Consider the following 11164-nt stretch of genomic DNA (forward strand, 5'->3'; position numbering starts at 1 on the left):
AAGTCTCTTTTATATAGGCCTTAGTGGTCCCCTAATACTGTATCTGAAGTATCTTTTATATAGACCTTAGTGGTCCCCTAATACTGTATCTGAAGTCTCTTTTATATAGGCCTTAGTGGTCCCCTAATACTGTATCTGAAGTCTCTTTTATATAGACCTTAGTGGTCCCCTAATACTGTATCTGAAGTCTCTTTTATATAGACCTTAGTGGTCCCCTAATACTGTATCTGAAGTCTCTTTTATATAGGCCTTAGTGGTCCCCTAATACTGTATCTGAAGTCTCTTTTATATAGACCTTAGTGGTCCCCTAATACTGTATCTGAAGTCTCTTTCCCAAAATTCAGCCTTGTTGCAGAATTACAGCCACTAGAGCCAGTCCCACAATGAGCTTTACTTGACCTCATAAGGTGGAGATTCCAGATCGGACCATCTGAGCTTTCATTTTCTCAAAGGCAGAGCAGGATACCCAGGGCTCGGTTTACACCTATCACCATTTCTAGCCACTGGGGGACCATAGAGAAAACCTCATAAAGTTTTTCAGTCAAATTTTCATGCCATGGGACCTTTAATAATAAAACACATTTTATTTTACAAAACATGTGTTTTGTGTGCAAAAATCTAAATCCTTAAAGTAGTAATTTAAGATGTCAGATTAAGAAGAAGTTTTCATATGCAGATTATGTGACAAAATGATTTCCACACAGGTATATGACAGAAATATGTAATTTAATTTTTTTTTATATTGGCTGTTGATCATAGTCTTGATCGTAACCTTCCAAGTCGTCGTAAATAACATCTGTGTGGTGTTCCTGACAGGCCTGCACCACCTGCAGGACGGTTTCAAGGCGTCGGTCCAAAGCAGAGATGTGCGGTTCAGAGAGGAGGGGGGCCACGCCCGCCAGAGGATCCTGGACCAACGACTCCCGCATGACATCACTCAGACGGAAGCCAGGGAGGGACAGGAGACGCAAGCGCAGGAGGGTGGAGCGATGGATCCTACAAAGTGAGCATGTGAAGAGCAAAATCAATTGAAATGTAGACACCCAAATAATCCAGAGTTTTGCAAGAGCACTTAGGTTTCCTCACCCCTCTCTGGGTGCTTCAGTTGCATACATGTCGATATTTACTAAATTAAATGTTTTCTGTGCTACACGAAATGACATGGTCGGGGCTACTTTCTCACAATTTATTTCACCCATCCTCAAGTCTTTGAGCTAGAGTCCACATATTTAGCATTCAGCTCTTCTTTTGTTTGGGCCTTGTCTTTCTTGTTTTTTAAGATTATTTTTTGGGCATTTTGGGCCTTTATTTTTGACAGGACAGCTAAGACATGAAAGGGGAGAGAGAGGGGGGTTATGACATGCAGCAAAGGGCCGCAGGTTGAAACCGAACCCATGGCCACTGCGTCCAGGCGCCCTTGTTTGGGCCTTGTTGTATGAAGTTTTTAAAGCCAAAGCTTCTGATGAATGACACAGCAACTGCCGGTGCAATCGACATGTTTGTCTTCCTCTCTCACAGTGTGGCCGCTCGAAGCAGATACGCTACGTATTACGCGTTACGTTGGTGGGTTATATACGTTACGCAGGGAGGGGTTCTAACATTCAGCTCATCAGACGTTTCCTAAAAATAAAGATTGTTCACGAGTCCCGCATTTCGAGTCCGAGTCGAGTCTGAAGTCTATTGAGTCCGAGTCTCAAGTCAAGTCTGAAGTCACTGTATGTGCAACTTAAATGAGACTCGAGTCCGAGTTTCAAACTTGAGTCCCCATCTCTGCACATCCTTCATTTTTAAGACATTTTTGTCTTTTGTTTTACCTGCAACACTGTTTCAAAGGAGTGAGAATAGACGGCTCATCCCGAGAGTGACGCCCAAACCTGGAAAACATTATCAACAACATTTCAGCCATAAGAAAGTATAAATCAAATGTAAGTTTTTGGGCAGTAAACAAGTCACACATCAATTGTTTTAAAATATGTGTTGTTACTTCTACTATAACAACACCATTATCAGCTGCCTGAGCTGAAATCAGTCACCAGCAGATGTTCCTGGTACTCACGCCCGTCCGTTATCCAGATGCAGCAGAAAAGTCTCATTGCCAAATTTCTCAAACGTCTCATAGTGATGTCTGTCCATGTTGCCTTTGAATGACAAAACATTCATGTTTATTTAGACTGTGTGAGAGACATATTTGTAGAAATGGCAAGAAGACCCATAAAGACATAATGGCACTATGGTAACACATACAGTAGAGGTCAGTGACCCCCATAACACTGCCTGTAAGCCCCCTTAAGTTGCAAACTGACTGACTACCATGTGGAGTTTAAAATATAGAGACTGACTCATGAGGAAGTCCAGTACAGCCATGTCGATGACATCCAGCAGTCTGTTGCCGTGGTTGTAAGGAGGCGTCTGTTTCACCGTGTCACAGTAGGCTGGGTCCTTCTCCCAACTGGAAACAACAAGGTAGAAGAAAATGGATACCGATGGGCCACAGTGATAACATTCATTCATAATAAATAATTTTAGTTTGTTCCTTTTGTTACTGTTAAAAATAATGTCTTGCCTTTGTTTTACCCCCCATCTACTCAGAATTTATGATGGAATTTATTCAACCTTTCAACCTTTCTGAGACTTTCTGATTGCCTTCTGCCACTTTGTAGTTTAGGTTGACTGAGTTTACCAGCTATTTGGGTGAAGATACTGACTATATATTAAGGTGTCAGTGTGTTTTGGTGGAACTGACAATTCAAATAAGCTCAGGTTGGTTACGGAGCCACAGACTGATAGAAATGGTAAATGGACTGCATCATTTCATCAAATCCTGCATATCAGTGTGAGCACCTTAAACCCAGCCCAGTGGTCCCACGATCAGAACCTTGGACAGCGATTATGACACTCTGTGCATAATGTTCTTAAAGGGGTGATAGAATGCAAAACCGAGTTTACCTTGTCATAGTTGAATAACGACAGTTCGGTGGGTAAAATAGGACATACATAGAACCAAAAAGTCCCATTGACACCTCTTTCCTATGCAAATCTCACAATTTGAAACTGCTGCTGAAAACGGGCGAATCCCAACTAAGCTAATAGTTGACGTCAACAACTCGGTGGCTGTACCTTAATTGGTTCTGGTCTGTACCGTTGTCACGCCCCAAAATGTACATACAGACCACTGGTCTGAGACCAGCTGGTGTTTTGAATGTAGGTCACGGAGATCTCACACACGAGCTTAGCTGCGAGCTGCGCTGCGAGCTGCGCTGTGTACTTTAGAAAAGAGAAAGTTTGGAAGTTTTACAAGGATATTGAAAATGAATCGTAAATGCAGTGTTCCAGGCTGTACAACTGAATGCTGGCCCAGAGAAAAGTGTTTAATTGATTTAGATATCAATGGAGCGGGACTTGTGGATCTAATGCAGTGGCGTAGAGGATGTGCCTGTGGGCTTCACTCTCTGCTAAATGTCCCCGTGCTGAGACACTGAACTAGCTACAGGTTGAGTTGTGATTCCTTGTCTGGAAGTGGAGCTTTTTTATGTCCCAAGGGTAATGTTACAACAACACTAGTTGTAATGAAAGTGTAGAAACTTTGCATTGGTGTGTGTGTGTGCGCGACATACTGGAGGATAACTAAACTGTAACTAAACTGTGTCTCTGGTGCTTTGTACAGTAACATTAGTTGATGAGTTTATGTGTCGGAACAGAAATTAAGTTTGAAGCCAGCCGGGTTGTAACGTTAACAGACTGTTTGTGTGTGTGTGTGTGTGTGTGTGTGTGTGTGTGTGTGTGTGTGTGTGTGTGTGTGTGAGTGATGTAGCAGACAGTGTGTGGGTTAATTTGATAACAGAGCTCTGCTGAAACTGACAGCAGTGTCTGAAATATGAGACCTCTGCTGTCTCGTCTCCACTGTGTGTGTGTGTGTGTGTGTGTGTGTGTGTGTGTGTGTGTGTGTGTGTGTGTGTGTGTGTGTGTGTGTGTGTGTGTGTGTGTGGTTCGCTCATTGTAAACCAACCAATCAGCGCGCAGCTCATCTAAATATTCATGAGCATACCATATAAGGGAGAAAACCTCTCGTTTCACAGGGTTGCATTAGGGCTCATTGAACAGCACCCTGGGCCATTTTCAGCCCAACCAATGTTACATACCCTATTAGGAGACCTTAAGGAACAGTGTGAAATACCCTATATAATCATTCCATCACCCCTTAAACAGGAGGACTCTACAGACTGTGGGCGGATCTACTGGTATTCTCCAGCTTTAATAAAATGCTATTTTAGCTTAATTCACTTTTGCTTTGTTGTGATCCAGAGGCCTCCATTAACCTGAGCTCCTGAGAAAAATGTGTCCACATCAAAAATTTGCATATGGTCTTGTAACAGTGTTTCACTGCACAGGGGCGTGTAAGAAAGTACTGACATTACTCTTATTGTTTGTAATAATTGCATTAATAATGAGTGATAGTATTGCCATCTTTATTGATTAAACTAACTACTGTGGTAACCACATATTTAATGTTGTGTTGCACTTCTTCATCTTGACCACCAGATTGCAGTGAAGACTCATGATTCTACATACACTCATCTTCATTTTAAAGTGCTCATATTATGCTTTTTGGCTTTTTCCCTTTCCTTTATTGTGTTATATATACATTTTTGTGCACATTATAGGTTTGCAAAGTGAAAAAGCCCAAAGTCCACCCCAAACGGACTTACCATCTTCCAGAGAAAACACTGTTCACAAACTGCTCCAAACAGCTCTATTGTAGTCCAGCCTTTACTTCCGTGACGAACGTGTGTCACTTTGTAACACACGTGCTCGCCTAACTGCTAGCATGGCACGCCCTCATACTCTGCTTCTGACTGGCTAGTAGTCCTTACCTAGCTACTGCGCATGTGCGACAGCCAACTAAGATGGAATAGAAGTGTGATGTCTCACTCTGTAGCTAAAACAGAGAGCTCAACACACAGGGTGAAAAGAGGAGCTGCAGCAATGGGCAGTACAACAAAAATATGGTGTTTTGTGAAAATTAAACCACGTAAACCTATTTGGGTACAACCTCCAAATACAGTTGTGAACCTGAAAATGAGCATAATATGAGCACTTTAAACTCCAACAGCAACAAGATAGAAACTTTAAAATATATAACATACAACATAAAACAGACAGAGATGTTTCCAATATTCTGTCCACCACCAAGTGGATGAAAGTATAAATGCAGGTGGCGATGACGTGGCTTTTGACGCCTATATTGATATTTAAACAAAAATATCAGAGAGTGTACCCACTGTGCTAGCTTGGAGCGGCTGTAGGAGCGTCTCCATGGTGACCTCCAGGATCGGCGGGGAGCTATGGCGAGGTCAGGCAGCATGGTAGCCAGGGAAACCTCCAGCGCATGTGGCTGACCGCACACTGGGTGCTCTGTCGAACAGTAGTACTCACACTGGCCATAGAAGCACACGTTCCCCACTGGAGTCAGAGAGACGACAGCTTGAGTTTAGTGGTCGGGCAGTTTTTATGGACAGCAGAGTTGGGACCAAGTCATTGTTTTGCAAGTCACAAAGTAAGTCCCAAGTCTTTGTACTCAAGTCCCAAGTCAAATTCAAAGTTAAGTTCCAAGTCGTGTGTGTGTGAAAGAGAGATGGCGTTAGAGAACAGTTGCTTACAAATGCATCAGTTTCATTCCCCCATAGGGTTGTGCTTTTTGTGTTATCTCATGGCCCTATGATGGAAAAGACCAAATATGAATATTGTTAATGTTAGTAGATTCAGGAAATGAATTGATTGGAACAGCTTTCAAATAATATACTTTCATCTTTGGGCTTGGGGGAAGGTATCAAGTATTTTCAAGTCAAAAGGCTCAAGTCCAAGTGAAGTCATGAGTCATTGGTGTTAAAGACTAAGGTGAGTTGCATATCTTTTTTGTTTTTGTCAAGTCAAGTCTAAATTCAGCAAATTTGTGATTTGAGTCTGACTCGATTCCAAGTCATGTGAGTTGAGTCCACACTAGTATGCCAGACGCTTGGTGTTACTAAGTAGTGCAGGTGGGTGTAGGCATGGATACATACTGTCCTAAATGCATGGCCACACATACTAGGGGAAGTGAAGAAGGTTCTAGACAGCCTGTGGTCAGTGGTAATCTCTCTGATCTCCGAGGTGACATTGATGAGTCGACCGACCACTGGAGGGATCCTGTTAAAGCCCAACAATCTGAAAAAAGAAAGATACACAAAAGCAGTAAGGACAGAGAGCATCGGTACAAATAAAGGACTGAGCTGAGAAAGAAGTAGAAGAGCAAAACACTATAATTCTTTTCAATTTACACTTTACTCGCATTCCGATGCTATGAGCTGTACAGTAGCTTCATGAATGGGTAAACTCAGTGCTCTGGTGGATACAGAATGCTCTGTCTACCCAGCAGGACCCCTGCTGGCTGCTGACAGAGTGTAAAGGCTCTGTACCTGTCAAGGTGAAAGGCAGCAATCTCTGCATTGTGTCTTTCAAAGTCTGAGAAGTAGAAGAGGTTTTCATCCGTCTCGGTGTCTCTGGATTGTCTGTGCAACAAAATCACACATAAACAGGAATGCATGAGGCTATATGCTGATCTCATGTGTAATAGTAGCGTGTGTGTTGTGTCGTTTCATGTAAAATGTGGCCTCTAGTTGTGATTTAACTGAACCGGAGCAACACAAACACTGTCACATTCAGTCCAGTCTAATGTTTATGTTTTCAGTGTCAGGACAGTGGAGTCTTACTTCATGGGTTTCAGCAGAGCTTTTCCGTAGTTTGGGAACGATATGAGCAGTTTGAGCTGGGTGCCTCCTGTCTTCTGAACTGAAAGATATGCATGAAGTGAATACGGAGTGCAGATTAATACTGCAGTCATCACACACTTGCATATTAGATTTTCTTTTTTAAAGATACAGTACATGTAAGGGTTATATGAGTACTGCACTGGGTATATGTTTGATGCAGTGCAGTACACCTGTTTCTCTACATGGACATGGTGGCCTATTATATAGTTAAACCACAAACTGTTACTAAACCCTCCATTTGGGTTAGGATTTAGGGTTACATTACTGCAATATGTTGGATAAAATGCTTTATGTAATTGATTTAATCAGTTCCATGGATGCATTTTTAGTAGTTGTATGCTCCCATAATGCAATTGTGTTTACGTAAAAACATATGAATTGTCATCTTGAAGGTCTCTTTGGTGAATGTTTGGTAGCAGTTATACCCCAGCAACACATAAACAATGAACTTAGTGTATCATTAGCTAGTTTCAAATAATTTCAACTCATTTCATTTTAGCAACACTGAGATCTGTAAATTAGACACTGAGGCACATTTGGAGTCTCTCATCCAAAAAAAAGGCTTAAGCCAACTCATCTTCAACTCACACAACTGGGCAGACATTCAGAAGAAGAGACTGCGTTGGTTGGTGCATGCTTATGCTTGTAGGAGCAAGTCCAATAAATAATTCACAAGATATAAATCCTGAGATCTCATATTTATTTATAATACCTGTTTATAACTTGGATTAAAGGAATCTGAACTCAAATGTTTAAAGATATATACACTGTGGTGAGTGTTAAACATGAAAGAAAAGTCGGCCTGTAGCTGAGATTAGTGCCTAATCTGCACCGTCTCAATGCATTATTCATTGTGCGGCATGCTGGAGACGGGGACGTCTGAGATGAGTAAACACAACATGTGCATGTGTATGTGTTAATGCAAGGGTAATCGTGTGCCTATGTGTGTGTATGTGGGGGACGCGTGCACTCGGGTCAGTGTGTGCGTGCGTGTGTGTGTGTGTGTGTGGGTGGGTGTGGAGTTAATGTAAAATTGTGGGAGGATTATTTTTATGAGCCTACAACAAAAAATAATGTGCACATTTAAGATTATCTGTATTTTCTAAGACACCATCGCTTTTTTCTGAACCTTGACTTTGTATTATGTGTGTGAGGTTGTTTCACCACACCAACAGTACACACAGTAAATGTAATACAGATATTCACAATGCACGCACGCAATAAATGTATGGCCTAGAACACATGCCACCTCTATGTTTGCTTTCCCACCTTATTCAAACTTTCACTTTGAGATTGAAAGGATTTGTGGGTCATCAAACAATGTGCTGAATCCACCAGTTCTTTTTATTTTTTTAATTCTAAGTAAATATGCTTTGTGATACGTGTAACTTTGTGTGAATGTGTGTATGTGTTTCTAAAAATGTAATCCTCACTATTCTAAATATGAACTTTGGCACAGTTTACTGTATTCACAGAGTGAACATTTTAGTCAATACTGTGTTGCCTCTGGTTCAGGTGCTTGTTTGTATAAAGGGATTAGAGTTAAAATGAGAAAGCAAGCCTGGTTGTGCATCAAAAGGTATCTGAAAGACCTTACTTAAATCAAACCTTAGCACTTGTAATGTAAATAAAGATTATTATATATTGTAGGACAAATCAGGGTAAAGATAAGGTCAGTTTCGAAATGAAATTTTAAGGTATTGAGCAATGTTGAGCTCTGAAGTGTACTGTTTGAAGTACCGTGTTTTATCTGGGCTGCCTTGAACCCAGCTAGGCAACAAAATGTGTACAACTAAGCTAAACATGGGGATAGGGGCACTGAAAATGGAAAAACAGGAGTTCTAATCTAATACAATCTAATTTAACTGTTACGCATATTAAAATCTAGTAAACTAGACACCACTTATAAAACTGTCTCCACAGTCTGCTTTGTTTCAGAAAAAGCCTTCAATCGTTCAGTCACATTCTAAATATGGTGCCGAATACAGATCCAGATCTTTTATATGTTAATGACTAAATGAAGTGCTTTCACACGAGTAAAGGTGCAGGTTTTGGCAGAACATGGATACTATTTCAAGAATCATTGTCTGTAGCATTGTGTGTGCCAGTGAGAAGCAATTCTCTCTGCCTGACACTTCAGGAAGCATTTTTAGGAACAGAAATTAGATTAAAGAGAGAGAAATGATATCTAATATATAGAACTGGTAATCCTTCACCTTCTTCACTGTGTGTGCACCCTCATCTAACATCAGCCTTTTGTTTCTGGTCGACTTCCCTGGCTCTGTCTTTTCTTCTCTCTGTCCTCTAACTGTCAGCCCCCGTCCCCCTCATTTGCTCACCAGCACTGAGGACACGTTGCGTTGCCAAATAGTGAGTCAGCTGGGCCAGATTGGGATCCTTCCTGTTGTACAGCTCCCAGCGAGAGATGCCCAGGTGGAACTGTAGCCAGGGAGGGTGGGTCTTCACATCGCTCGTCCAAGTGACTTTGTCGTAGCCTTCCTCTTCACTGGCACTCTGCCTTCAGGGGAGGAGGAGGAGGTGATAAATAGGCACAACTGGCCAGTTAAGGTTACAGTCAAGCTGAAGTTCAGAGAGTTTGTTTCAGGAAAACTCGGAGAGATAAAACAAGCTGTAGGTGTTACCTGTGTAATGAAGAATGTTCTATAAAAAGCTACACGTTAGCAACTAAAGCAACAGATAATACATAGTTTTGCAAATGTTAATGAAACTGTGGGACAACAGTAATACAGTATGTTGTTCCATACAGTCATGCTTGCTTTTTGAGGCTATTTTTAGGCACATCGATGCGTTGAGCTAAATGCTAACATCATGCTAACAATGACAATGCTAAAATGCTGACCACCCTTTTAGTTCAGCATGTTTGAATACTAACTTTTTTTAATTAGCACATACAACAAAGTACTGTCTACTATCTTATTTAGTGTGTTAGCGAGCTATGGGAATGCCATTAGTTTTGCAGCTATAAAACAAAACGTTGGACACTTAAAGGTTCGGACCTGCTAATCATTCAGGGGTTCACCAAGGTTGAATGTTTTGTCAAATTTCATGACAATCCAGTGGTGGACCGAATGACAAACTGACATCCATCCACAGAGCCATGCCACTAAGATGGCTAAAAAGAGGCTTATCTCATCTGTAAAGCAAGCCAAAACCTTTAATATTCATATTTTGGTAAGATCTTAGTGTGGAAAACTTGGAACTCAGTGCCTCTCCAATTACCCAGCCTTGTGAAGAACTACTAATTCAAAAAACAATGTTATTGCATAATCTAAAGGACATTTAATACAGGTGAAGAACAGTGGACATGCTTTATTTCAGACCATTTGTTGTTCGTACTTATAGATTGATCTATTATCAATTTCTTGTTGTGTTTCACCTACCACTGACTGTCATTATCGTTGGCTTCTTTCATCTCCTCTTCCTCACTTCCTCTATCACTTGAATGTTCATTTGTCTTCACCCTCAGCAGCCAATCATCGTCCTGCAGCTCTGGACGTGGCAGATTGTACAGCGGGTGCTTGAACAACGCCTCCAGCTTAGAATGGCCCTTGACTTTTTGAATCCCTTTTCTAGCTCCAATCAGTTTCTTTTCCCTCTCAGTGGCATCACTGATCGAGTCTTTCTCTTTTCGGTCTAAGGTGTTGGCATTCAGTTTGTGATGCTCCTCATTGTGGGAGATCGATGGCAGTTTATGTGAAGAGGAGACAGCTGAAGAGGAGGAGTGTGAGGTGGACTGACGCTGCTGAGTATCTGTTCGTGGAATGGAGGAAGAGGAGGAGGTGGGAGGGACACAGACTGTCTGGAGGACAGAGAGACAAAAAAATGCCAGAAGGAGGTGGAGAGCGAGAGACACACACGCCAGAACCAGATAGATGGAGCGAGTGGATCGACCCAGGTTCTGTCGTATCATGCTGGAGGAAAGAGAGGCAGTAACAGAGAGAGAGAGAGAGAGAGAGAGAGAGAGAGAGAGAGAGAGAGAGAGAGAGAGAGAGAGAGAGATTTAAAATCCAGATAGTCCTTGGATCCCTGCCAACCCTATCATGATGAAACATTTTCTGATCATTGCATTCCACTCATACACACTTACAGGAGTAGAGACAATAAGAAAAACAACAGATGAATAAGAAGTATTACTTTAAAGTAACTGGATTGCTCACAAAGGTATCCATATTAACCTGTATTAACTGCCAATTAGCAGTTGACTAACTCGCACAATACTGGCCATATTAAATGGATAAGAGGACTATAGCCAGGTTTCAGGTATTTGGTCATAAACCAAAGTTTTGGATAGTTGCGAGCCCAAGCGATGCTTGACAACCCTCCTACTCAAAAAACAT

General features: G+C 41.6%; 1 protein-coding gene across 1 annotated transcript; it reads right to left on the reverse strand.

Moving 5' to 3' along the window:
• Positions 1-737: 737 nt before the first annotated feature.
• LOC144530744 (extracellular serine/threonine protein kinase FAM20C-like) lies at positions 738-10737 on the reverse strand. Its single transcript, XM_078270452.1, has 10 exons — positions 10208-10737; positions 9146-9324; positions 6747-6825; positions 6453-6545; positions 6086-6201; positions 5280-5460; positions 2340-2449; positions 2057-2138; positions 1815-1874; positions 738-996 (listed from the first exon to the last, which is right to left on the reverse strand). The coding sequence occupies exons 1-10, from the start codon at positions 10735-10737 to the stop codon at positions 738-740; spliced, it is 1689 nt and encodes a 562-aa protein (XP_078126578.1).
• Between the last annotated feature and the right edge of the window lie 427 nt (positions 10738-11164).

Source organism: Sander vitreus, chromosome 15 (genome assembly GCF_031162955.1).
Source record: "Sander vitreus isolate 19-12246 chromosome 15, sanVit1, whole genome shotgun sequence".
In the NCBI taxonomy this organism is placed as follows: Eukaryota; Metazoa; Chordata; class Actinopteri; order Perciformes; family Percidae; genus Sander; species Sander vitreus.